The following is a 26,197-nucleotide window of genomic DNA, read 5'->3' as shown; positions in this document are numbered from 1 at the left end:
TGTATCATAATGGTTTGGCTGTGACGATCAGCTGTACTTGTAACAATACCATTTAAAAAGCTTTTAAATGTGGCAGAAAGGTACAGATTTTCAACCCTAGCGTGGACCCTGTTTTACCAACCTGTTCCTGATAAAGGGATAACACACCTGCTGGCACAAAGGACCTTGTGCTGTTACCAAGAAAGCATATGTCTATGCACATAATCGTGCCTCAAAGGGAAGTGTTGTGCAGGACACCAGCGGGACCCCCCCTGAATCTGGCTTCTAGTCTAGAACTAGTATACTGTTCCGTCGAGGATGTCATTTCCTTTTGCCGGTTCTTGACACTTATCGGACCCAGCCAAATTCCGTCGAATTAAGTTCCGAGATGTGAAAAGATATCCTTTGATGGATGAGGCAGTCGATGCTTTGACATGGTTATCATTGGACGTTGGGACTGACAGGCATGCAATACCACTGTTGAGGCCAAGACACGTCAGCAGAAACCTCAGAGGTCGGCACCGGGAATGAAGCTACAGCAGATTCAAAAGGTCACTGAGACTACATGATTCTGTATTGCTTTGGGGCATCACTAATCCTGCCACCACCACTGGAATTTCAGGCGGGTATGATCGGGTTGCATATCCGTATGACATCAGCAATTCCACAGCCAAAATCTAAGTCAGCGTCCAAATCCAATTCACAACTCAAGGAGGACTTGCTAGCAAAGTCCAAGTCTAACGAGCCGGTAATGAAGCAACCTATGAAGCAGCAGTCGAGTTCGATACCGCAGACACCGCACCGCCTGCTTCGAAGCACGAACCCACCAACACCAAGCAGAAATCCAAATCGGCACCCTCCAAAAACGCCTCATCAGCAGCAGGTGGACCAAGCCAAAGGGCAAGAAAAGGAAGGGGGTAGACAGTTCAGACCTACCATCTGACCAGTCCTTCGATAACAGCCCTATCGATTGTCCTGTTATATCAGACGATCCCGTACAGGTCAGCCGCCTGAAACACCAATCATTAACTCCCGCGTGATAGGGACCAGACACGTGCAACAGATGCAGACATACCCCAAGATACCTTTGAATCGCCATCCCAACTTCCTCCTACATCCCCACAGCAGAGGCCTACGACTGACGGTTACCAACAACCGAGTAGTGCACCTCCACCTAGCACCGGCCCCGTTCTTGTAGACGTCACCAATAACGCCTGGATCTCGTCGAGAATTGCCGACTCTGCTGGCAAGTCGACAATAGATTGAACCGCGACACTCCAGCCCTGGTTGTTATGAGCTGCCAATTGTTGCTCCCCGATTAATTTGGAAGAGTGTACATTGTGATGTACTCAAGAATTGAGTGAACTGATTGGGGGGTATACGTCTAAAAAATAATACATTTGGTGGTGGCCACCTCAACGCGCCCGCATGGCAGGTGCGGTTATTCTGAGCACGTTTTACTGACTCAATATTTTAGAGCCAGTATAAGCTCCCATATTTTATTTTCGGGATTTTTCCGTCTTGGATATCTTGACTAGTCGCTGAAGTACATCATCCTCCTGGGGTCGTTCCCGCTGGGCTGGGACATCCGGAGTCGTCTCGTCCACCACGTCAGTGCGGGGGCTTATGTCTGGTGAGAAACGCCGCTTCATCATTGAGTCTAACAGTGTGATGATTCGGTCTTTTGCACTTGGTTTTGCTTGGCTGGCTGTACGTCTTTTAAGCCTCTGATCAAACGCCTTCTTCAGGATATCCTCTGCCGTCCAGCCTGACACGGTGGGTTCCATGTCAGCATCTTCGAGGGCTTTATAACCCTTGGTATCGACCGCGCCCCGACCGAGGACGAATTTCTTCGGCCGCATCTCCTCCGACAGCCATCTTGACAGTTCGTCCACGCTGCCGACGCGGTACGTCTGCAACTTGCAGCCAGAAGGACTCTCAGGGTCCAATTTGGCGTCGCTGAGCCTTGCCAAGGATTCCCAATCCGGCCGCCGTGGGGTCACGCCGGGAGCGCTTCGAACTGTGTTCGAATTGTCCTCCAGGAGAACCGGAGTCCAGCCCGAATCTATGATATCCCGGGTGTCTTTGTTGCTGTTGTTCACCACGTAAAACTTGAGCCAATCTCCGTCGCGGCGGTTGATCTGCGACTCGGCCCAGGGCAGTCTCCATGGCGACTTGTTGGTGACCATCATTGCCGTCAGACGTTCTGCAGCATGCAGCGACGGCGTCGGGTCGCCGCTGGCAAAGTTGCGCGTGGCGCAAACGAAATCAAGATCGTATGGGCGAATCAGGGAGCTCCAGTTGCTACCGAAACGCAGGCTGCGGCGGCGGACCGAGTCCTCCAGAGCCCTTTGGGCTGCTTTTCTTTGCTCCCACTGATACAGCTCGTCGGGAATGTCGCCATGAGCACCATAATTGGTGTGGAGGCCCGCGTAGTGATGATAGCGGAGAGGGGCGACACTTACGCCCAGGGCAGAGAGCACCCTTGAGGTGCGCTCCAGGTTCCTTGGGTGCCTCGTGTTCTCGGTGACCCCGACGACCAGCTTGTCGACGAACGAGCTGCTTCCGGACGACTTACTAGGGTTAAAAGTCCTCTTCAGTCGCCACAAGGATTTCTGGAGGTCCTGCTCGCCGAGAGTGAATCCCTCGGCGGGGGATACAAGCGCCAATATCTTGGGAATCAGATCAGCAGGTAGGCCCTGTCCGGGAAGCAGAGCACGCTTGACGGCATAGTTGACAACCTAAAACATGTTAGATGACAAAAAGAGACAAGCGCTAGAAATTTGTTGGTGGGTTGGTATCAACAAACATTTCTCCACCACGAATAACCTCCAGGTCTCAGGAATTGGTGACCCTCTGCAGCCGCATCGCTGCGGGTTTCATCAAAAGTAAAATGGATAATTGCATCCGCCAAGGTTCGTTCGAGCTTCGCCCCGTCCAGATCACTGATGCCACATTTGCGGGCCAGAGCGGTGTAGTCTGCAGCAGATATGGGCCTCGGCTTGTATAGAGTCCCGACCGGGTTGAAGCAGACCAAGATGTTCCGCTTCGTTCGGATGGACATGAATTGGAAGCATCGACAAAAAAGGAAATACTAGGTCCGGATATTGCTTTGGAGGAGTCCGCAAGAAGCTCAGAAAAAGGAAAAAAAAAAGACAAAAACACTTTTAATGTGCGGCCAACGAATTTTAGGAAACAGGTCGGCTTTTACGTAAGGTGCCTTTACCTATGTAGGTTAAGGTAAGGAGACAAACAAAGAACGGGTAAAAAGATGAAATGCGTTGAGTTGATTTTGCCCCTGGCAGCACTAGCTTTTTTGGTGACATTGAAGCTGACGTGAACGCAAAGTTCACGCGAAGTCACGTGGTTGAATTATGGGACGGGCCGACAAAAGCACTTTCACAAGGTGGGTTCTTTGGCAGACCTCACTTTGCTCGCCTCGGTCGCACAGCGATACGTAAAGAAGTAAGGCCTACCGTCTAGCTATACTGTGTCTAACGTAATACCTACCTAACTGAGCTAGCTACTTGGCTACCTTAAACCACCCGAATTATCTTTGTTCAAAGTTGCGGTGAATTATCCGTGCAATTATCGGAGAAATCTCGCACCAACACACATACTTTTTTTTTTTGCACAACGTCCCTGCAACTCACCTTGTCATTTATGCTTGGATCGTCCCTGCTTTCTCAGCCTGACGAGGAAACACCGGGCAAGTCTGGACACTAATCTAGATCCAGAACCAATCTAGCCCAGCTTTATCCTCCCATCTCTGACAGAAGTTTTTTTTTTTTTTTTTTTTTCCTCACTGTTTTCTTTTCTCCCCTCTTCGTCCTCTTTTGCTGATCCCCCCCCCCCTCCATTCATCCAGAAGCTCAACTGTCATCACACCAACATCCGGGGCGTGTCGTCTACATAGTGATTTATTCCATACATTTTTTTTTCTTTCATCGTCACACCATACTAGCTATAATCACACAACGAAGTATGTTCTGAGTTGTGGACAACAAGGACTCGGGTAAGCCGGACGTGACTTGAACAAACGGAGTACGTATTCGGTTATCCATTACGACATTTTTGTTGCCGTTCTCGGTTCAGAGTCAGGAGCTTACTCATGCTAGCGCCCTGCGTCAAGTTGGCGTTCGCCAGAGAAGGGTTGGCGTTGCTAGTGCAAACGTTTTCTGCAACGCGCCGCCAGGCATTATAAGACGATCAAGTGAGGTCCCGTCGGCACCCAGAAGGCGTTCGCACATCTGCGCGACGGCCGCTCATACCTTCTCTTGGAGCCATGATATCAATGAATGGCAAAGTCAAACCGGTCCCCGGACTATGTGCCTACGTAGTAAACCATTGGATACTGACCCCTATTTCCCTTTTTTATCATGTCTTTAAGATTACTGAATCATGGACACAAGGCTGTCATGACATTTGGCAGTTGCTCTCTACCGGGAAAAAAGCTTTGGCAGGACGTCACAGAAGCATCCATGCCATCAGCGCAGCCACAGTCTGGCCCAGGTGAGCATTCGCTTCATACTATGTACAAGTCAAGGGATGGGAGAAACTTCATGACTGACCGGCTAGTGGATTATTCGTTTTCTTTTTTTTTCCCCTCCAGTCGCCCTTGTCACCCTCGTAAAGCTAAGGCTTGCCCCAGTTCTGTGTTGAGAGCAGTATCCACTGTGACAAAAGCGAAAGGAGATAAAAGCTTTGACGCATTCTCGTCGCGCTTCAGTACTGCATGCCTACTACTACCTGCCACATTCTATACAAAAACTTGCCCTTGTCCGCCCAAGGGTTCGCTCGATTCATTGTCATACCACAGTAGAGTCTGTTTCTCCATTGAAGACGAGAACTTTGACTATTTTTACCATTCCAGCGAACATGACTCTAGGCGGTTTTGATTGGCCAATTTCGTCATGGTCTTTGCGACAGTCCCTTGAACAACTTCTTCAGCTCATTTTCCACAGCAATTGGGTTTGTTGACTGGCCAATTCAGGCAGATCAATTCGATCTCAGGTGTTTCGGGATGTTTGTTTAGACGGAAATACAATTGAACACTGGGTTGCCACGGCCGTCTCTGAGAGTCAGTACTTGGAGTGCTCTATGGGTGTTTCCATCTGTCCACATGGCAAAAAAATAAGTGTGCGGTAACTTTGCTGATGTTGAAGCCAAGTGATGCGGCAAAAACGGTATAGGTACCGTACCAATAATACCTGTGACATAACACAAGGTTGGGTTTTCTTTTACTGAGGGGCTTAAATTGCAAGAACAACTACCGCTTTCGCTTTTTATATCATTTTATGGTGTGAGGGTGTGCCTGTGTGTGCAGCGGGCAGCACATCCTAGCCGCCCAAAATGTCTGAATCTACGCATACTTTGTACATACACGGTACACACCACACCAATGGAGGCGCAGCAATGGTTCGGTCCCCTACCAGCGGGGACTTTTTGAAGTATATCTTTTCTACGGTGCGGTATCTGCTGGTAGGTCGGGAAATCGGTTTTGTTTAATTGCCGATCATCGCAAGACGAGGAAGACTTGCCGGCACATGACATGTGCTCCAGCCGGATGCTTTTCGGGCTGCCGTCCCTCCTTTTGAGTATTGTAATTTTCACGCTCTCTTTGTTTATTTGCTGTTCTTCTATCAGATCACAAGCCAAAACTCAGATTGACGTACAGAGTCTTGAGCGTTTGGTTGCGGCCCTGCTCACGATATTGCAAAAAAAAAAAAAAAAAAAAAAAAAAAAAGTGCTTCTTGATGGTCGGAGGTCGGGTCATTGAGGTTACCGGGGATTAGGCAACAAAAGTCACCAAGCTGCCAAGGTCCAAGCCGGTTAGGCACCTGGGCATTAAGAAACATAGTACATGCTTGGCAGCAAGGGTAGCTCTTCTTCGCAACGCGCTAGCAAAAGTCTGTGCGGGGAACTGCACTTGAAAGCTTCTCGAAAGATCGGAAGGGATGCGGGAAAGCAGATGTTCCAATTGGTCAGCCAGCAAAATATCTCGTCACGGGTATTCGTCCGCCCAATTGTGCTCTCGGCCGACGGGGCCCCATGGCGTTACATGCGATCAAAAACTGGACGTGGCAGTGCCGGGATAGTCCTTCAGGATCGCATCAAGGGCATTGGTTAGAGCCATTCATATACTAAAAACAGGCAACCTCCAAAAGCCTCCGGCCTCTCGCTTGTGCGATGCGAGATGGACGACTTTAATGTTTTGGCGAGCTCTCGGATACATAACGACTTGTGAACTTTTGTTTTCTTCTCGGGAGATTTTTGACTACTCTTGACGTCATAGACTTTTTTGAGGCTTTGCTAGCATGCACGTAAAATCAAACACGAAAAGTGGTTGGTGGCTATGCGTATGTATTCTCATGATTTGGGGAAAGGGTGCGTTGGATATTCTTTCATACTACTATGTAAGCATCTTGGGAGATGGAACTTGGAGGCTTAAAGTGACCATGGGTCTTGTTGTATTCTAATCGTACACAGCTCCCAGAAAACAAGACTATATTACCATTTACTGTAGTGCGGTGGGCCAACCTGCCTCTTTGGTCAAAAAAGGGGGGGTGGTGCTACAGTGTGAATAAACTAGTCGAGAACTTGAAAAGACAGCAAATACTATGCAGTAAGGCAGGAACAACAAGAGGGGGGAAAAAAAAGAGAGAGGGAGAAACAAACAAAAAATTAAATGTCTAGCTCCGCAATATCCTAACACCCATGTCCCTCAATTCCGGTAGAAGGCATGCGCATGTGGAAACAGGGTTTTTCAGCACATCAGGGGCATCCCCCGATTCGATATTGGCACGGCGGTATCATTGGCATCGCCGTCTGATCTCATCATCGACAGCCTTCCGGCCTCGCAATGGCTCGATACGGTTTAACCCTCCCCCTGTCCCCCTTGGGAGGTTGGAAAAGGTCGCGGCATTGCAACTTGGACATCTTCCCGTTTTGGGCAACTTTGTTGGGTGGGCGACCCCTTCCACGACAAGACATCGACTCCATGACGGGGTCATCTGAACACAGAACAAGATCTCGAGTACAAATAGACTCGAGTTCCCTTCCTGTGTAAACTCTGCCCTTTGAGAAGAACCACGCTCCAAACCTTAAAAAAGCAAGAGATTGGTGCTGCCTCTCCCTCAAACTTTTCTATATCACTTCATCCGCAACATCCCATCCATCTCTTCGTCTCTCTTTCAACGTCTACCTCTGACACCAACAACCGTTGAGAACCCGGCAAGATGAAATTTACTATTACCGTCTCCGCTCTCTTCGCCGCTTGCGCAGCGGCTCAGTCTCTGACAGAGGTGCTCAGCAAGCACGAGTCCGTCTCTGCGCTGAACAACCTGCTGTCGACGCAGCCCGCGCTGGTGTCCACCCTGGGGAGCGCCAAGAACATCACCATCCTGGCGCCCAACAACGAGGCCATCACAGCGCTCACTTCGGACTCGGCCAACGCCGCTGCCATCCAAAAGGACTCTGGCCTGGTCCCGGCCATCCTCAGCTACCACGTCATCAACGGCACCTACCGCGGCGATGCCTTCACCAAGGAGGCCAAGTTCCTGCCCACCCTGCTCACCAACGCCACCTACGCCCAGGTCATGGGTGGACAGAAGGTCGAGGGCAAGGCTGCTGGCCAGACCGTTGAGTTCAAGAGCGGTTTGCAAAAGATGAGCAAGGTCACTGAGGCAGTAAGTTATTAATTTTGAGTCTTGGGGGACTGGCAGACTTGGGCAGAGAGATGATCATGCCCACCCTGTTTTAACATGCCTCGGAAAACCCCCCACTCTTTTCGGCGATATATATATATATATATATATATATATATATATATATATATATATACCTATGTATATCAGATATCACTTTTCTGTGGCATTTGGCTGACACAAGACCCCTCCAGAACATTGCTTTCGACGGCGGTGTGATCCACGTGATCGACTCCGTCTTGACTCTTCCGCCCGCCGCTGCGCCGGCTTTGACCAAGCTCGACCTCAAGTCGCTCGCCGAGTCCCTGACCAAGGCCAACCTGGTCAAGACGGTCGAGGAGCTCAAGGATGTTACCATTTTCGCCCCGGCCGACTCGGCATTTGCCAAGCTCTCCTCCACCTCCTCCACCCTGTCGGTTGAGCAGCTCTCGGCCGTCCTGACCTACCACGTGGTGAACGGAACCGTGGCCTACAGCACCGATCTCAAGGATGGACAGAAGGTCAAGACGGTCAACGGTCAGGAGGTGACGGTCAGAATCAAGAACGGCGAGGTCATGGTCGGCAACGCCAAGGTCGTCACTCCCGATGTTCTCATCTCCAATGGTGTCGTCCACGTTATCGACAAGTAAGTTTTTTGTTTTCTTTCTTTTTTTTGGTGCAGAAAGCGGAAAATGAAACAAACTCTAACATATCAACCCCCAACCTCCAGCGTATTGATGCCCGGCGGCGCTACTACCAGCCAGGGAAGTGTCAGCTCCGGCGGTGCGGCGGCGAGGCCTTCCAGCCCTCCTGCCTCAGAGGGCCACTTCCTCACGCGTCCGGGCTCCGCCAGCTTTGTCGTCCTGATGGTCGGCGTCGCTATTATTACGGGTCTGTAAACGGGAAAGCGCTTGCCTTTTTTGCAGTTTTTTGTTGCTTGATTACTTGCTTTTTACTGGCAATGACGGTCTTCGTGTGTGCCATCCCCGTGCTCGCTCATGGGGTCCAGAAGAAAGAAAGAAAGAGAAAAAAAAACAGCAGAAAAGTTTATTTGCTTTTCTTTTCGCTTTACTGACAGACACAGTGGTATTGATCATGGCAGTTGTGGGCGAGTTGTTCCACTTATGACGGAACCGTTGGCGTCTCCTTTTTCGATTCAAGGAAGAGGAATACTAGTCCCTCTTTCAACGATTATGTATGTATCCGCGTGGCTTACTGACGACCCTACTAATTCCTAGTTTTGGTATTATTTAATCACGAGATATAACACAAACCCAAACCCTAGAGCCCCTGAGTGCCCTGCGTAAACCCACTTCATCTGTTCATTTGCATGTCCTTTTTTTGACTTGCTTTGGTGCTTTTTGATCGTTGGCCTTTTTTTTGCATGTGCCTCTGCTCCAAGACTGCTTACATACTTACCTCTACCAATTTGACTTTTGTCCTACCGCGTACCACCAAAAGTCAAAAAGGATTGAAAAGGCAATTACTAACAACTGAGTGATATCCCAAGCCACGCCCTGACCGATACGGAAAGATAGATACCCACTCTGGGTCTCCCGAACCGGTATATGACGCCTTGATTTTTTAACCCCGGATGAAACCAAATCTTTTTTGAGACGACGGCCGTCTTTCCACCCAAGAAAAACGCTGATACGAAAATAGCCCTCCCGAGCCCGATAGCGAATTAATATGCTCATCCGCCGAATGCGCCGGTCGCTCGAGAGAAAAGGAAAGAGCAAAAATAGACAAATCGAGTCTAACCTCTGGGAGGGAAGATTTTTCGGAATGTTGTTGGCAAAGCCTTCCCGCGGAAGCGAAGTGGCTGTCCCCTCCTCGGGTCATGGTCACCTAGAGGAGAGGGGAAATCCAGCACGAGACCACAGACTTGGGGGGGAATTTGCTAGAGGGGTAACCCAGGTTACAAAAAAAAGATAAATTGGTCAAGTGAGCTGAAGCCCATGAAACATAGAGATTATAGAGGATAGAATTGATGAATCCAGGATGCAAACGCAAGGCAGTCGGTTTAACTGGGACGTTGCAGTTTTTGGGTATTTTACCACCAGAATCACCGAAGAGATGCGAAGGGGGGGAAAACAACGATGACCAAGGAAAAGAAAGATGCGCCCTCCAAAAACCTCGACACTGGGGATCTTGAACAGGGTCACATAAGCTGGGCGGTATCGTCCCCACCAATCTTCAGCTTGCGATTGTTGGTTTTCTTCCCATTTGCGAAATGGAAAACTTTGCCCAAACGAATCTCCCGACGCATAAAATAAATATTTTGCAGCAATGGGAAGCCAGCACCAGGACACCCCCTCCATCACTCGCCATAATTCCGCAGCAACCCGACACCTTGCCAGCCCCCCCTTTACTGACAACCGAAGCTATACGAACCTCGCAGGATGTAATTCACCATCTAGCCTGTCTTCGCGTCGTCCGGGTCGGGCTGCATTTTGTTGTCGATTACTGCGCGGCGGTGCTTTTTGACCCAGGGCAAAACCATGGGTCTTTGTCAATCAATCTCCCATACCACCACAGTCTACGCCCTCCAACTCACACATCCACAACGGATACATGCGTCCGGCCAGCTACATAGCTTGGGGTCGTGCTGGAGCGACCTCGACGGCGCTGGATAGGTCGACGTGGCAGGGAAGTTGAGGGTGCAATCCAGTCAACTGCGCAGGATGCCGTCGCGGAGCTATCTCGGGAGGGTGGTGGGGAGGCGGCTGCTGAACAATTTCGTCTTTTTGGGTCGGTGAAAGAGGTGATCGGTCGGGTGGTATGGGGTCCGTTTTGAAACGCTAAAGCGGATGCTGGACGCCATGGCCGACAAGCACGAGCACACGGCACCCCAAGTACCGCGAGGTGGAGCATTGCAGGTGCGTCCTGCACTTGGTTCTCGGTGAGCAAGCGTCGGTTTCCACGCATGGGGGATATTCAGCGCAAGAACATTCTCATGGGAGATGATGGGAGGGATGTCATTGTCTACTGGGAGGTGGCAGGGTGGGTACCCCGAGTTCTGGAAGTATGCGACGGCCACGTTTTGCTGCCGGGGATACTCGTGGATGGATATCATGTTTCGGGGTAGTCCTGCGCGTCGACCGAGCCGAGGTACGACTTGCCCATAAAGGTGAGCAGATTCCTCTCCCTTGTTGACCATATCTCATGCCGCTTTGGATGCTCCCCGGTTCCGTCCCCGCCGGCCTGGAAGAAGATGGTGTGGTGGTTCTGGGGGATTCGCCGAGGGGCTCGCCGAGAGAACATGGGGGTTGGACATGGCTCTTTGTCGGGGAAATGAAAATGAGATATCGCATGTATATTAACACATACTATGGGGGGCAACACGATCAGATTCCTCGTGTGATTTCTGGTAAAACCTTGGGCAATGATTCAGAAGTGAGGCGAAATTACAGCCACAGAATTAATCTGAGAGAGTCCCAGTCACAGAGAACCGACGTACAGGATGTATGCCATGGTGACTATGAATATCAATCATCATCAGAGTGATATGGGCGAGTGATCTTGGGGGTTTGTTTGGTTGCGGAAAACAAAAAAAAAGGGGGCTGCCCGTTTTCCCACGCCATAGCCACCCTGGGCACCAAAGAATGCCTTTAGTCGACCTGTCGCTTGTTAGTGACCAAAGGCGCATGTTGGCGGCGGTAAAAAAAAGCGGGAGATTGGATTGGGTATGTTGATGGGGAAAAGAAAAATTATCAAATCGTCTTGCTATATGCGACGCTGCAGCGCCTCATTTGTAGTCGACCTACAAAAGATAAACATGCATCGACGTCAAGACTGATCCTACGCAAAACTTCAATGATGCATTTGGCAAGGGGTGGCGGAATTTTGTACCGAACCCATAAAGTCCCAAGATCAGATCTCGATCTTTGTTATCTGGAGATAGTCATGCATCTATACGAAGCCTGCAGTAGGGCTGACCTTTTTTTTTTCTTTTTTTTTTTTTTTTCTTTCAATTCCAATATGCTAGGGTTCGCTGCGGATTGATTTTCTTTCCCGTGTCTCCACAAATTTTTAAATGGGGGAAGATTTTATGCTTATCTCTCATAGAGATATACCGGTATGCTCGCTTGGCTCGGTCCCGAAGCGAATGCGAGCTTGTAGGCCCGGCAAAGCGGACATTGTTAGCCCGACTGCGCTGCGTCACCACAAAACCTTTACGGCTTTTGCATCAACATCAACATCACGATCGCATTTGGACTCGCACTCGCAGCATAACTTGGTAGAATATTAGAGTGGATGTGCGAATAGTAGCTTGGCAATCCTTTTTTTTTCTTCGTATATAAGGGAGTGCAAACTCCCATTTTTGAAGTAGATAGATATCTGTAGTATCCATGAATACATCCAGACAAACGGCTCTCCTATTCACACAGCCCAATCCAAAGATCACGGAATACATCATCAATGCAATTCTGTCTCTTCAGGATTGTAGACTGTATTTTAATACATTGATACCTCATGGTGTCTTTTACTACTTCAATCACATACTCCACCAATCTCGCCAGCTCCATCACTAAATAGTCCCTGAACCCCTGAACCCCTGAACCCCTGAACCCCGCCACAAAGATGGTCCAACCAACACGACCGCCGGCCAACGGCTTCGTCGCCTTTTGCCGCAAGATATACAACCCCATCGGCTTCTCCAAGGGCTACAACTTCATCCTCTTCTTCATCTTTGGCGGCGCCCTCATGGGCTTCAGCCTCGCCCGCATGCCCTACCTCGACTACTGGGGCACCTTCCAGCGGGGCAAGCGCAGCGAAAAGTACTACTTTGAGGGCGGCCACGTGCAGGTCGGCATGATGCTGCACCTCTTCACCATCATCCCGGCCTCGTTCCTGGCGTGCTTCCAGTTCGTCCCGGCCATCCGCCACCGGGCGATCCTGGTGCACCGCGTCAACGGCTACGTCGTCGTGCTGCTGTCCCTGGCCTCGACGGTGGGCGCCCTGATGATCGCGCGCAGGGCGGCCGGCGGCACCGTCGACACGCAGACGGCGACGGGCTTCCTGGCCGTCGTCTTCGTCGGCGCCCTCGCCATGTCCTACTACAACGTCAAGCGCCTGCAGATCGAGCAGCACCGCGCCTGGATGCTGCGCGCCTGGGCCTACGCCGGCGCCATCGTCACCATGCGCCTCATCTTCGTCGTCATGATCTTTGTCAACAGCGCCAGGGGCTACTCGACCGTGCGGGAGTGCAGCCAGGTCGACTACGAGATGGAGGGCGACCGCGACAGGGTGCTCCGTCTGTTTCCCGGGTGCGAGGGCTTCTACTCCGGAGAGGACGAGCACGCCGTTGTCATTGTGGATGCGAACATGGGTGGCAATGCCGCGACCGTCGGCAGCGCCCTGGTGCTCAGCTTTGGGGCCGCGCTGTGGCTGGCTACTGCGATCCACATGATTGGCGTCGAGATATACGTAAGCAAGACGGAAAAGCCCCCCCTGGATCAGGTCGTGACAAAAAAAAAAAAAAAAAAAAAAAAGGAGTGACTAACAATTACTTGCGTATAAATAGCTTATGCTCACACCGGCCGAACACGAACGGTTGCGCAACGTCTCTTATCAGCGACAACTAGAGGCCGGTATGAAGAACCCTGGCCGGGCTGGGCTGACGGTTGACAGGTTTGGGGACGCAGAAAAGTGGATTCCTGAGTCTCAGCGCAAGTTCGTTGGTCAACAGAGCGTAGAGAATGATTCTGATGCGGCCCTGAATGAACGATGATGCAACCAGGAAACAGAGGGGAGAAAGTACACCCCTATAGTTCCAGTTACATGAACGATGATTAGATGTTACTCATGTGTGGGGGAAACTTGGAATAAAGCACATATAAACAAGGTATTGGTTGCATTCTCAAACATCGCTTTGCTCAAAAATAGACAAATTTCTATACAGCCGCCCACCACACACCAACCATCAGAACCCCTTGCAAATGCAACAACTTTAAAAAATCATGTCGACCAAACACACTCAGTACGTAGTGAGTTCAGGTGTTCCGGTGGCCCTGGGCAGCGAGAACTTGGTCTCGACAAAGATCTTTTGCATCGAATCCTCCCTCTTCTCAAACTTGTAGTAGACCTTGTCGAGATCCTCAAGCCTGACGCGGTGCGAGAGCATCTGCAGGGGGTCAAAGTCGTTGGACTGGATCCTGGCCAGCAGCTCCTCCCAGTACTTGTGCACGGGCGCCTGTCCGTTTCCGATCAGGCGAACACCCCGTTGCATCAGTGAGCCGATGTTGAAGTGGTTGGTCTTTTTTTTCGAGCCAAGTTTTGTTAGCGTACGTCTTCTTGGCAAGCAAGAGGCTATAACCTGACACAAAAGAAAATAGGAAATAAACTCACGTATCCAACGTAGACGCCGGTAACACCAACTCTACCATAGTTCCTCACTCCCTCAATCATCTCGTTGAGGATCTCGCTCGTGTCCGTCTCCGCACCCAGCGTCATCTCGAGCCAGTGCGCCCAGCCCTTGGCGTACTCGCCCGCCGCGCACTCGATGGCGCAGTCGGGGCCCCTTCCGCCGCACATCTCCTTGAGCTTGGACACGACTGTTTCCTTGTTGGTGATGCCCGATGACAGCTTCTTGTAGTCGATGCACGTGGTCTTGGCCTTTTGTTCGGCGTTGAACCGCTCCTGGATGTATGACAACCGGGGCTCCGTGTCGACAAAAATCACCTTCTCGGCTCCCTCGAGCAGCGCCCAGTAGCCGGCCATCTGGCCGATGGGGCCGGCTCCAAACACGGCGACGGTGTCGCCCGGGTAGACTGCGGTGTCCTTGACTGCGTTGTATGATGTGGGGAGGACATCGGACAGGTATAGGGCTGGAAGTGGAACGGCATTAGCAAAATGTGTGGTGTGTGGAGGTGGGATGGGAAACCGACCTTTCTCATCCGGAACGTCGTCAGGAATCTCAAGCAAGCTATAGTAGTTTAAAAGTTTAGTAGTTGTTATCAATTCGGAGAAAGCAACTCATCTCGTCCGTAGTAGAGAAAACAACCCCTGACACCGGTACTTACTTCACGTCTCCAAAGGGCACGCGCACATATTCGGCCTGGCCTCCAGCGAAGCCGCCGGTGAAGTGACTGTAGCCAAACATGCCGGCCGTCTGGTTGCCGTACATAGCCTTGGCAATGGTGTTGTCGTTTGTGCGCTCGCACTGCGAAGACAACTTTTGCTTGCAGAAAAAGCACTAAAAGGACAACCGAATCAGTTCAACTGTTTCGACACTCCAAAGAATGGCGATATCAAAGGGTGCAAACACATACCTCTCCACACGCAATCTGGAAAGAAGCAACGTAGCGCTTCCCGGGCTTGCACTTGGTGACCTCGGGACCAACCTCATCCACGATGCCGCAGAACTCGTGACCCAAGATGTCGTTCTTGTTCATCTGGATCACGCTGCCGTGCAGGAGATGGAGATCCGAGCCGCAGACGGTGCTGCCTGTGACCTTGAGGATGACATCCTTGGGCTCGATGATTTTGGGCCTGGGCATGTCCGCTGGAAAAAGGTGTCAACCTTGGGTTCCTTTCTTGTCTCACGCAAAAAAAAGAAAAAGAAAAAAAAAGTCGCTTTTACTCACCAATCTCGACCTTGTTCTTTCCCATCCAAACCAACGCCTTCATGGTCCGGCTGGGATCGCCCGTCTCGGTGTAGTCAGAGACATCCTGTCTTGTGATGCCACCCTCCTGGTGGCCCACGGCCTTCTCGGCGGCGTAGGCAGCTTGCGCAGTTGCCATTATTGAAAGGTGCGAATTATAAGGTATCGGATCTACTGCAAGTAGGTTAAAGTCGGCGAAATTTCGAACCTGGTTCTTCCTTGTAACAAAAAAAGAAGGGTTTGAATTGAGTTTCAATTCCAAGCAGGGGTTCAGTTAAAGTCAAAAACCACTCCGACAATGTCTGCTTTGCTAACTGTGTTTCTTTTATAACCCAGGCAGTCAGGACCAAAACCCGACAAGAACCTCGCCTTCATTTGACCAGTATCCACCCTTCCAGCGACATCATCGTGTCGATATTCACCGTATTCCATGATGTTGACAGCGCGTCACAAGAACCGACTATGCACCTTCAGTGATGGGCGACGTGAATCGAATACGTCATGATTCCCGCATGCGAGCGCGACTTTTTGCGGAGAATCCTTGTCGATCTCTTCAACGAAGCATGCTTATTCTTTGCTTACAACTCCATCCCTACCAGTAAGGCATTTTTGAGAGAAACCTCCACCGGGTTGATTGGGATTTGGGCATTTTATCTTCGGCAATTAATTCAAGTAAAACAACCATCATGCCTGCATACCTAGTCTCTTGCTAGGCATTAAAGTCGTCGTTGATTCCTGAGCCCATTGACATGAAAAGTGGGCCGACCAGCCGCTGCAGAAAACCACCTACCTAGCTTAGGTAGTCTAGCGGAAGTTATAACTTGCCCGTCAAACTAAGATAAGCCAAGAGTGATTGGCAGTCAGTGGATCTCAGATTCACAGGTGCCTGGCGCGAGTCACTAAACGAGTGCATTTGCCACGTGCGCCATATTCGAGATCTCCATGCCTGGGCGCTAGACACCGGTGTGCTCTTTGACAACTGCCGGCGTTGAACTCGTCTGCCGGACATTTCACAAATCAGGGATGAAATATGGCATTGGCATAATCAAGCTTTGTGCCCTGGAAGCCCCTCCAAACAAGTCGGTCAGGCAACCGTAAAGGAGACATCAGAGGAAGGAAACAATGGTTCTCAGTGGCACTGAACCGGTTTTCCAGAGCATCGTCCTTGCTATTATTTTGACGGCGAGTGGGGTGTTTTCCATGCGTCTGTGGGGTTTATCCCGGCCTGCGAGTATGGTCTGCTGTATTTGGTATCATACACTGGAATTTTAGCAACGCAAAACCACCCACAACAAAGCCCTTTAAAAATTTTATTCTTTGGCACGGCCGTTGGTTTTCCGGCGCTCTCTCGGCTGTCCCTTAGCTCCAAGAGACCTTCTGACAGAGTGCACTAATATCAATGGCGCCGGTGGCGGCGGGTTTGAGCCCTCCTCTCCCTGCTGGGTCTGTCGTCTCTGTGTTTGATCCTCTTCAAGGGCTCTCCCGATTTGTTGCGCAAGAGAGCCATTGGCCGTCACTGTTGTGATTCCGGCCTCCCAGCCGTACAGGAAGGATTCCATGTTGACTTCATTGAGAAGGTCCTTGGCGATGGATCTAACCACTTCAGGCAGCTTTTTCTCCTCGACTAGACCCTCCCATCTCCCCGCCATCTTGGCATCAATAATCTTGATGGGTAGCCTGAGCCCATCTGGTACAGGATGGACACAATGCTCCCGGAACTTCTTTAATGATTCCTCCTCGGTCAGCTCTAGGTCTTGACCTGGACGAGGTATGAGCAGCGCCGTCCGTGAAGGCTCGCCTCCTGTGCCCATCATGCTGACAATGTCCCAGACACGTTGAGCGGCACCGAGGGTGCAAACCAGCTCTCTATCGACTAGCAGCGGATATAGAAACTTGGCAACTGTCGCGTTGGACCCAGAGTCCTCCTCTTGGATCTGCTTCTGGATATCCTTGCGGTGCCAATCCTGAACCTCGATCTGCGCATGAGAGATATCCGAGATCAATGCAATCATGGTGCTAGCATCGAGATTGATCTTCTCGGTGAGATACTTTTCAGGCGAGCCTGAATATGGGACGAGGTTTTGCAAAGCCGTTTCAAGAGGTGGTATTGGCTCGCTGCAGATGCCCGACTCTGTGCCGTCAATTATGACCTTGATATTGCCGCGACCCATCCTTCGGGCGTGGCGGAGAAGTCTGTCGATTTCTGGCTGGGAACCTTCGCGTATCCTGGTAAGCACCACGTGTATCCTCGTCTCGCCGGAACCTGTTGCGCTGGCTCCTGGGCTGGTCGCCTGGTGTATCTCGGCGGCTTGCACGAGACCTTTGACCGTCTTGACAATTGATATCTCCATCTCATCGTCGTCGTCACCATCGTCATTGCCTCCTGTTCCTGTCGCGCCGCTTGTATCTTGGTCCTCGTCGTCACTGTCCTCGCATCCCCAGTCCCAGCCACCTGCGGCCATTTCCTCCAGCAATCGACTCTCCGTGATACTCATAACCCGGATCCATTCCGCACCGCCATCAACAATAGCGTCGACGAGAGCGAGCTGCCCAGGTGGGACAGGTTTCCTGGACTCCCTTTTTTGATCGTTGAGTGATTGGGGCCGCGGTTTTCCACCATGAGTCAAAGCCATGGTGCGGGAGAACTGTTGGCCGACAGCTCTCAGATCAGAGCAGCGTTTTATAACATCCCATTGCGCCTCTGCTGAGGGCAGGTTGCAGGACACAAGGCGGCTGCGAAGTCGTTTCCTTGCAAGTTCCAGATCGTCTTCAGAATCGGAGGATAAACGCTTTTTGTAGTCTTCCAAGGCACGTTCTAGACTCAGAGTCTCCGACTTGACTCGATTCACCATGGGCCGGATACCGGGGACTGTGAGCCAGCCATTTTGTAGCTGGCCGGGGAGGATCAGGTCTCTGCTGTTGGGGTTTCCTAGTTCCTCAAGTTTTTGTAGTTCATCCAAGAGGATGTCACTCCGCCGACGCATATCCTCAAACTCCAGGATGATGGCATCGTTATTATTTGGGGTAGCTGCCATCGCGGCAGTGGACACTGCTACCCTGAAGAAGAGGTAATACTTGTGGACGATGAAGAATGATAACGAGTCAAATTAAACATGACACAGCGCTGGCCAAAATCCGAAGACCAACCAACATTGCCCCGCCTTGAAGGCACCACATGTTTGTCGATCCTGTCCTTGAACCCTAACCCTCATAACTAGGTAGGTTCCATTGGTACCTTGCTCAACTACATAACTGGATCAGCCAGCAAAACCAGCTTGATGAGATACACAATTTTTGAAACCCATGAACAATGAAAGACATTCTTCAAACCAATGAACATATACTGTACCGATATCCTCAGTTGGTATCGGGGCTCATCTCCAGACCTGGCGCGCCCACCCAATTGGCCAACTTTTCTTGCGCTGTGTGGACGGGACACTGCATGATGCTCCAGGGCACATTTACAGGCTCTCAATTCCTCCATTAAGGCCTTGACAGCCACCCTGGCTGGACCTAGGCTTACCGACGTTGTTGGGTCAAACCACCGCCTGCTTGTTCCTCTAAGCTCTATCGGTAGCTTCTATAGGTATGTACGTACTTTATTGCTGTATCATTTCGAAAACAATTCTTCTTCGTTTAGCAAATTTAGACATATGTTCCCCCAGCTCAGGAGTATTGACCATAGATCTCATGGGAAGTTCTAAAAGAAGAATATCACAACGCATCATCATGTCCAAAGCCCCGCCCGTATAACGAACATTATATTGGTCCTGCTGTCACATTCACGCTTCCTACCTCAATTAGTAATTACATGCCTGTCGGTAGGACGCAATGGGTCAGCCATTTACGGTGGCCTGGCTTGCCCTGGGTGGGATACCGGAGCCGAGACGCGGGCGGCTCCATACTACCTCCGACAGCCCTCTACGGCTATCGGAAGATCGCCCGACACCCACTGCAAAACGGGTCCAAGATCAGGCCGGGACCCCCACAATTCACGTCCGCTGAGGCGACATGGGTCTCCTTCCGGGGACCATTTAATGCCAAACAACGCCAACAGAAAGGAACCCCGCCGCCGGATTTGAAAGATTTGCACCTCATTCATTGAGGGGTCGGAGGCGGTAGGTATGGGTCAGGCAGGTTTCGAGAAGATTCTCGCCCTGGACCTTCCAATGAAAAATGAAACCCAGGACTAGCTTTCTAGGTTGCCAGGATATTATATTTCTTTTGTTTTCCATCGTTCGGTGTCCGCGGTTCCTCTTTTCCTGTGGCCAGGTGCTAGTGGGGTAGTGGCTTAAGTGTTCTTTCTTGACTGGCTATAGCTCCCGGGCCCTCTGCTCCTTCCGGGCCCCATTCCTAACAAGTCATGCCAATGCAGGGTCTCACAGAGAAACAGGCCCCTCATCTCCAACGGGGTTCGGGCGGCATCCCACTTGGGCCCGTGGTTTATATAAGGGTGACCAGGCTGGCTGTTCAGAAACCTCAGCTTTGATCAGGACGAATATTCTGTGCTGGACACCTTCAAGATACCCTCATCTCACATCTTCAACTACTACATACACAATGGTACCTTTCGCTACTACCTACTCGTGGCCCAGCGACCCTCGTGCCTCCAGGGTACGTCCTCGATGCTGCTAGGCTCCTGCTACATCAGCACATAGCCTCTACTACAGCTAGCTCCCCGGTCGATCTGGCGTAGAAGTCTCTCAGCTAACCAAGAACTGTAATCTCAGGTTCACGCCCTCGGCAAGCTTGGTGGTCTCGAGATCGTGGGCGCGCCCGATTTCCAAATGGGCGTTACCAACAAGTCTGAAGAGTTCTTGGCCAAGTTCCCCCTCGGAAAGGTCCCCGCTCTGGAGACTGCCGATGGCTTCCGGCTCGCCGAGTCGGGAGCCATGGCCTACTACGCCGCCGCCGCTGGTAACAAAGCCGACCAGCTGCTCGGCACCGACGCCCAGACCAAGGCCAAGATCATGGAGTGGGCCTTCTTCGCCGACAGCGAGCTGTCGGCCAACTGCATGCCCATCTTTGTCATGTGCGTCGTGAAGATGTACGCGCCCGACGAGAACCGTTACAACAGCTGCATCACCAACATTGAGCGTGCCCTGGGCAAGATCGAGGCCACCCTCGCCAAGGGTAACGGCAAGTACCTTGTCGGCGACAAGCTCACCTATGCCGACCTCATGGTCTTCTCCCCCCTGTTCTTCGCTGGCGGCTCCGTGCTCGACGCCGAGATGCGCAAGTCTGCTCCGACCGTCTTTTCCTACCTCGAGAACCTGGCCGCCATTCCTGAGATCAAGGAGACGTTCGGTGAGCTCAAGTTTGTCGAGAAGAGGGTCACGTTATAGAAGGCTGCAGTGGACTGCACATGGATTTAGAGTTTTGTTCTAGACATGTGTGCTTAATACTACTAGCTCTCGAACTGCATTGCATTGCACATGATGCTTTTTTTCCATGCATTTTTAGGCCAGGCGTTGCCCAGTGACCAATTTTGTAGGTTTTTATTTTTGTTATATCTTTTCTCAATCACTTGAAGACTGAACGCGTGAATGGCATGCACAATAAGAGATCAAAACTCTACTTCTCTCTCGTTTTGCTCGTGGGTTTTCTTGGCCTCTTTTGTCGGTACAGCTTGACTAGCCCCTTAAAATTCACCAAATTCTTTTATTTTGGAGCTCTCATATCGACTCTGCTTCCAGGAAAGTTGTATTTTGCACAAAATCGCAGTCTACGCCAGACATTTACTTGTCTATATATGTCATAGCCAGACCTTACTCATGCGAAATGCCTCAAAATTCGGCCGAAGCAAGGGCTGGCGAGTCACTTCAAGTAAATTGCTTCGTTCGCTCCTATCAAGACTTCAAGGACTGCGGAAAGAAGGTTCGCGATGGCCTCAGGAGAGAGACCAAAGTTCTCTGTGAGCACTTGAAGCCATCTCAAGCCGCGTTGTACAGAGTCCCGACGTTCAAGTGCACAAGTTTCCAGGAGGATGGCGGTCTATTTGAGGAGGAAAATCACAAAAACTTCGCAAGGGGTGATTTCTATCCCGTCGAGCTCGGCCGGATATTGAAGGGCACTTCTTACCAAAGTGAGTTGCATCGTGTTTGCATCTGATATTTACCCTCTGCCTTGTGGACAAACAACTTACCCATCATCCCGTATTCTATTTGCAAAACAGCTCTGATCAAGCTCGGCTGGGGTGACTCTTCCACAGCCTGGATGGCATTCGACCTCATGTCAGAGACCTTTGTCGCTCTCAAGATCTGCACGCGACTCTCCCCCGAGGCCGACCGACAAGAGGACTGCCAGCGCCGAATGTCGATACACGCCAACCCCAAGCACCCAGGCTATCCATTTATCAACCACACCCGACCCGTGGAGCCAATCCGACGGCCCGGCGGCCCGACGAGGAGCAAGCCCTCGTCAGAAATAATCCCCAACGACGAGCGCCACGCCTGCCTGGTGCAGAAGCCCATGTGGCGGTACTGGGCGACGGTCTACTCCAGCCCGTGCTGGCGCAACCACCACCTCCGTCGCGGCACCAAGCAGCTCCTGTTCGCGCTCGACTACCTGCACACCGAGTGCGGGCTCGTGCACGGCAACGTCTGCGAGGCAAACGTAGGGTACAGGGTGCCGCTGGATGAGACCATCGTCAGGGAGACGCTGGGGCTGATCAAGACGCTGCCGAGCAGGACCACGGCGGCTCGGGCATACGTCAAGACGGTCACGGCCAGAGACTGTACAGACTTTACGCTCTACCGGTCGACGAGGTTTGACGAGAAAAAGCTCGGCAAGACCACCGACTTTTGCAAGGTCCTCCTGGGGAGCTTTGGACAGACGAGGGTGGCGTATGAGGTTTGGGACCCTGAGGGCACCCCCAAGTCCATGTACATGGCACCCGAGGTTCTTTTGGGTCTTGAGGTGACATTTGCTGCTGATGTTTGGAACCTGGGTTTGATGGTTAGTACACGTCCGTCTCAAAGCTTGTCTGTTGATCATCGTTGTCGAATGTGTTGACTGACATGCTCTCTATGATTCAGCTCTGGAAGCTGTGGCGCCGCGAATACCTCATCAATGGATCTCTCGATTGTGACGGTGACAACCCTATCCTTCATTGGAACTCGACGTCACACATGGCCTCTATCGTGTCAAAAATCGGACCACCGCCCAAGGACATGCTTGAGCGGGGACGTTTCAGCGGTCGCTACTTTACACCAGAAGGTTTGTTATATTAATGTTTCGCATTATTCAACCGGCTACATTGCCTTGCTTGCGCCAACAAGCGTTCCTCATCGCTTTGTTTGTCAGTAGTTAACCTCAGATTGAATGCTATTACAGGACTTCCGCGCATGGATTGCACCAACCAGAAGCACGAACGAACGCCCAAGAACGACTCCTTCGAGGACCTGGTATGGAGTATGGTTCGATGGAGGCCTGAGGACCGGAAGACGCCCAAGCAGCTCCTCGAGCACCCCTGGCTCAGCGAGGAGCTTTGACGGCCAGGCTTTGATCATTTTGGCTGACAGCGAGCAAAGTCTGAATACTGGCCAGCGACCGTCGTATCTTGTCTAGTACCCTAGCAGAATTGGGTAATTTTTTTGAAATTTCGTTGAGACATGGGTTGCCTTCATCCTCGCCCTCTCTCGTATCGCTCACGTCAGACTCACAAACAGCGTCACAGACCGCCATCAAATCCCGAATGACGCTTTCAATCTCCTCGATACAGCGCCTCTGGCTTTCAACCACGACCTCTTTTTCCAACACCCGCTCTTCCAGCGCATTGATCCACGCCTGCTTCCGGTTAACGTTGCACAGCAGCTGGTTCATGTCGGCCCGCTTCCCCACCAGTATGTATCCCAGGCTGTCTATCTCTTCGTTGGCGGCTCGGAGCCTGTCGGTCTGGCGACGCGTCGCGGCCGTCGTCCACTCGCGCTGCGTTGCGGTCAGAAGGGCCCACACTTGGCGCACATCGTCTTCGGAGAGCGTGATCGGGGTGGTGCCCAGCACGGCCATGATGCTGTTAACTAGTGCTTGGGTCGCCGCGGCTTCGGCCGGCGAGGATTCGTCTCCAGCCATGGGTGGAAAGTTATAGAGTATTGAAAGAGTCCGGTTGAGGCTGGGTTTCAGATGGATGTGAGAGGGAGGTCAAAGACCGTGATTTTTGGTAGGGTTGAATTTCTGGCTAAACTGGTATACCGCAATACCTTTAGCTCTGTTTGTTTGTTTTGTTTGTTTTTTTGGTGGTTGCTCCTCTCTTTTCTTTCTTGACTTCTTTCTTGTCGTTGGTTTTGTTTCGAGGGTGAAGGAATGGTAGCGTTTTCAAGGTACTTAGGCAGCCCAAACATTCTCCGGGCTGTGGTAGATGCATGGAAGAAAAAGAAAGAGAAAGAAAAAAAAAGACTTGACGAGCCCACCGGTTGAACGGAGTTGCCGCGACTTCGAGAAAACTTTCTCCAGGAAAGAACGAAACGGATGCCTGTTTGCCTGGAGAAAGAACGCAAACAGAAAAATATCGGCATGAAGTGGGCCAGCGACGCAGAAGTTTGCAACTGCAGGTACACTATTGGCTTGTGTGTTTTCCTATTGTGCCATTGTGTTTGCTATCGTTCTGAACTGGAGGTGGTTGTGAAAGTGCTATTGGCGTCCTGCGAGCACCTATCTCTTGTGCTTTTTTTGGCACCCATGGTCTTGATCAAGCAACAATTGAGATGTTCACGAGCAAATTCTGCCATCACGCCCATCAAAGGTTCTTTCCAACAAGATGGTGCTGACTGCAATATATGCACAATATTTTTCATCTTCTAGAATCTAGGTACCATAAAAGGGACGATATCAAGCCAAATCAGCATGAAAAGAATTAACAACCCAGCACGACAGGGCGGGAATGGATATCATAATCAAGCAGAAGTCAGACCATCCGAGTGGCCGACGATGTCACCGCCCATCTTCTTGGCGTACTCCTCGTGGATTCTCCTCCAGTGCTGCTCGTACTGGCCCCTGAGAACGCCCAGCATCATCTTCTTGCACTTGAGGCCGACCTCCTGCACAATCCTGATGTTGCCGTTTCCGGCGTCACGGATCGTCATCTTGCGGTCCGAGACCAGACCCATGGCACCCTTGAAGTTGATGAACATGCCCTGGGTGGTGTTGGTGAGCTGGTAGTGGTTGACAGCGGTGGACTTGCCGGGGATAAGCTTGGCGATGGGGCCTGGAATGTTGTCCGTTACCGCGTAGCACTGGGTAGGGCCCGTAGCGTCGGAGTGCATGTCGGCCGGCAGCCGCGTCAGGCCGTCCTTGGCGGTGATCGTCTCGGACTCGTACGAGACGAACTGAGGGTCCGCAGTGTGCAGAAAGTAATCATGGTCGTGGACGAGCTCGAGGGCTTGGTCACGCTGGACGCCCGAAATCTCAGTCCAAACCTCCCAGGAGTCGCTGGTATCAAAGACTGTGGTAAAGAGATGGAGGTTAGCAAGCTGATAGGCACAATTTTGGCTTGCATAAGCCGCGGTGTAAACTTACGACCCATGGTTGGCTGAGTATATGTTTACTATGCTGGGTGGTTTTTCTTTTCTGGCTTGGTTGTGTAATCGCGTTTTGTAATTTATGCTATTTTGTCCGTTTCCAGAGGTCGACTTGAAAGTAGATTATAGGAGATGATTAGGAAGGTGTTCAAAATCACGGAATCGAGACGGCCGTCAACGAGATATTTGAAGCTGGTGGGTATGACAGGGACCGGACATGCAGGTGGGAGCTCCGAGCAGCCAATGTCCGCAGCTCGGGCGCATCCAAGGTTTGTCTGAGGGACCAGGAGCAACGTCAGGAGCTCGGGAAACACGAGCCGGGGATCCAAGAAATGGCATTTTGCAAGCCGGAACTGTTGCTTCTTGGCGGAGCTAGCAGGCAACACAGCTGCCGTCTGATGGGTACATGATCGTCTTTGTATGCACGTGCGGGAACTGTGGTCCAAGTGGTGAAGATAAAAAGGTCGGTGAAGCTTTGATCAGCCCTGACCTGGAGAGGCTTGCCGTTGCATAAGCGCCTAATCATCCCAACGGTAACGAGTCTTAGTTGTCCCACTAGCAGAATCCCGCAAGTCTGGCTTCGGGCCCAAACAAAAAGGCTAAGCGCAATAGTTCATCAGGGGACTTTGGTAGCGCGTCAAAGTCGTACCGTATCGAGGGAATGGCGCGAAAAGAGTAGGTTAGGGAGGCATCCGTAAGTGAATGTCCGGGGCGGAGAAGAATAGAATACGGGACTCGTTTACCAGACAACTGGCTGCCTGTGGCCATTCGGATCGGAGGTACGGTGCAAAAAGTTGAGGATTTTCGATGAAATTTTACTTCTTTGTCGGAAGTATATCCACTGGCGCACTTGTTCTTTTTTCTTCTTTTTTATCGCGGTGAGCCATTAACCGTTGAACCCCAAGCTTCCAGCCTGGCTGTGGCGCCATGTGAAAGCAATTCTGCAGCTGTACTGTACGGAGTAGACCAACCGGCCGGCAGGATGTCAAAGCGCGAGGTACATGTCACCAGCAGACTACCAGTCTGTACTACCCCTCTCACGTGCAAGTACACTGGTGTTTTTGCAGAGTACAGCCCCTTCCTGATTTACAGGCTGTACCCTGTACCTACCTAAGTATCTTACTTGTTAAATTTTATCGGCCTTTATGATTGTTGGGGAGAAAGATCGACCAAGCGATGAGGGAGGATTGCTGAGTGCATTGTCTATGCGGCAGTCAACCAAAATGAGGTACTCCGTAGGTAGACTTAGACACTGCAGAGCATTGACACCTGCATGGTAATCATTAAAGCCCCGTAGAATGCTGTTATCGATCCCTTTTCTTATTGTACTTCTGCAGTCAAATATTTTTCAGCCGAAAAAAACTCAAAAGTTACGTAGTATTGAATTCAGGGGGCAGTTAGGTGGTAC

At 51.2% G+C, this 26,197-nt stretch overlaps 11 protein-coding genes across 11 annotated transcripts; 6 read left to right on the top strand and 5 right to left on the bottom strand.

Moving 5' to 3' along the window:
* Positions 1 to 500: 500 nt before the first annotated feature.
* Positions 501 to 3,259, bottom strand: MGG_02882 (uncharacterized protein). The gene is made up of 3 exons (XM_003720800.1): positions 2,789 to 3,259; positions 1,055 to 2,720; positions 501 to 954 (listed from the first exon to the last, which is right to left on the bottom strand). The coding sequence occupies exons 1-2, from the start codon at positions 3,041 to 3,043 to the stop codon at positions 1,479 to 1,481; spliced, it is 1,497 nt and encodes a 498-aa protein (XP_003720848.1). The 5' UTR covers positions 3,044 to 3,259; the 3' UTR covers positions 501 to 954; positions 1,055 to 1,478.
* A 2,011-nt stretch (positions 3,260 to 5,270) lies between these two features.
* Positions 5,271 to 6,109, top strand: MGG_17941 (uncharacterized protein; the record flags this gene model as incomplete). Its single annotated transcript, XM_003720799.1, has 2 exons — positions 5,271 to 5,460; positions 5,927 to 6,109. Exons 1-2 carry the CDS (start codon positions 5,332 to 5,334, stop codon positions 6,107 to 6,109), a joined length of 312 nt encoding a protein of 103 aa, XP_003720847.1. The 5' UTR covers positions 5,271 to 5,331.
* Positions 6,110 to 6,811: 702 nt separating this feature from the next.
* On the top strand, positions 6,812 to 8,891 carry MGG_02884 (beta-Ig-H3/Fasciclin). The gene is made up of 3 exons (XM_003720798.1): positions 6,812 to 7,667; positions 7,880 to 8,310; positions 8,395 to 8,891. Exons 1-3 carry the CDS (start codon positions 7,218 to 7,220, stop codon positions 8,561 to 8,563), a joined length of 1,050 nt encoding a protein of 349 aa, XP_003720846.1. The 5' UTR covers positions 6,812 to 7,217; the 3' UTR covers positions 8,564 to 8,891.
* Positions 8,892 to 10,468: 1,577 nt separating this feature from the next.
* MGG_17940 (uncharacterized protein) lies at positions 10,469 to 11,171 on the top strand (the record flags this gene model as incomplete). The annotated part of the gene is made up of 3 exons (XM_003720797.1): positions 10,469 to 10,566; positions 10,660 to 10,775; positions 11,059 to 11,171. Exons 1-3 carry the CDS (start codon positions 10,475 to 10,477, stop codon positions 11,169 to 11,171), a joined length of 321 nt encoding a protein of 106 aa, XP_003720845.1. The 5' UTR covers positions 10,469 to 10,474.
* A 1,077-nt stretch (positions 11,172 to 12,248) lies between these two features.
* MGG_02885 (uncharacterized protein) lies at positions 12,249 to 13,398 on the top strand (the record flags this gene model as incomplete). The annotated part of the gene is made up of 2 exons (XM_003720796.1): positions 12,249 to 13,094; positions 13,192 to 13,398. 2 exons carry the CDS (start codon positions 12,249 to 12,251, stop codon positions 13,396 to 13,398), a joined length of 1,053 nt encoding a protein of 350 aa, XP_003720844.1.
* A 246-nt stretch (positions 13,399 to 13,644) lies between these two features.
* On the bottom strand, positions 13,645 to 15,410 carry MGG_02886 (S-(hydroxymethyl)glutathione dehydrogenase; the record flags this gene model as incomplete). Its single annotated transcript, XM_003720795.1, has 6 exons — positions 13,645 to 13,923; positions 14,016 to 14,494; positions 14,555 to 14,592; positions 14,690 to 14,862; positions 14,939 to 15,171; positions 15,254 to 15,410. 6 exons carry the CDS (start codon positions 15,408 to 15,410, stop codon positions 13,645 to 13,647), a joined length of 1,359 nt encoding a protein of 452 aa, XP_003720843.1.
* Positions 15,411 to 16,581: 1,171 nt separating this feature from the next.
* On the bottom strand, positions 16,582 to 18,306 carry MGG_02887 (uncharacterized protein; the record flags this gene model as incomplete). The annotated part of the gene is made up of 1 exon (XM_003720794.1): positions 16,582 to 18,306. The coding sequence occupies one exon, from the start codon at positions 18,304 to 18,306 to the stop codon at positions 16,582 to 16,584; it is 1,725 nt and encodes a 574-aa protein (XP_003720842.1).
* A 938-nt stretch (positions 18,307 to 19,244) lies between these two features.
* MGG_12569 (uncharacterized protein) lies at positions 19,245 to 21,043 on the top strand. Its single transcript, XM_003720793.1, has 2 exons — positions 19,245 to 19,885; positions 20,002 to 21,043. The coding sequence occupies exons 1-2, from the start codon at positions 19,832 to 19,834 to the stop codon at positions 20,614 to 20,616; spliced, it is 669 nt and encodes a 222-aa protein (XP_003720841.1). The 5' UTR covers positions 19,245 to 19,831; the 3' UTR covers positions 20,617 to 21,043.
* Positions 21,044 to 21,052: 9 nt separating this feature from the next.
* MGG_12568 (serine/threonine protein kinase) lies at positions 21,053 to 22,815 on the top strand (the record flags this gene model as incomplete). The annotated part of the gene is made up of 4 exons (XM_003720792.1): positions 21,053 to 21,356; positions 21,447 to 22,228; positions 22,309 to 22,489; positions 22,607 to 22,815. The coding sequence occupies 4 exons, from the start codon at positions 21,053 to 21,055 to the stop codon at positions 22,762 to 22,764; spliced, it is 1,425 nt and encodes a 474-aa protein (XP_003720840.1). The 3' UTR covers positions 22,765 to 22,815.
* An 80-nt stretch (positions 22,816 to 22,895) lies between these two features.
* On the bottom strand, positions 22,896 to 23,344 carry MGG_15001 (uncharacterized protein; the record flags this gene model as incomplete). The annotated part of the gene is made up of 2 exons (XM_003720791.1): positions 22,896 to 22,910; positions 22,952 to 23,344. The coding sequence occupies 2 exons, from the start codon at positions 23,342 to 23,344 to the stop codon at positions 22,896 to 22,898; spliced, it is 408 nt and encodes a 135-aa protein (XP_003720839.1).
* A 691-nt stretch (positions 23,345 to 24,035) lies between these two features.
* On the bottom strand, positions 24,036 to 25,011 carry MGG_02889 (uncharacterized protein). The gene is made up of 2 exons (XM_003720790.1): positions 24,788 to 25,011; positions 24,036 to 24,713 (listed from the first exon to the last, which is right to left on the bottom strand). Exons 1-2 carry the CDS (start codon positions 24,792 to 24,794, stop codon positions 24,166 to 24,168), a joined length of 555 nt encoding a protein of 184 aa, XP_003720838.1. The 5' UTR covers positions 24,795 to 25,011; the 3' UTR covers positions 24,036 to 24,165.
* Positions 25,012 to 26,197: the final 1,186 nt, after the last annotated feature.

Source organism: Pyricularia oryzae, chromosome 7, assembly GCF_000002495.2.
Source record: "Pyricularia oryzae 70-15 chromosome 7, whole genome shotgun sequence".
Taxonomy (NCBI): Eukaryota; Fungi; Ascomycota; class Sordariomycetes; order Magnaporthales; family Pyriculariaceae; genus Pyricularia; species Pyricularia oryzae.
Note: the sequence above shows the minus strand (reverse complement) of the source record. Positions and strands in the feature narration are given on the sequence as shown.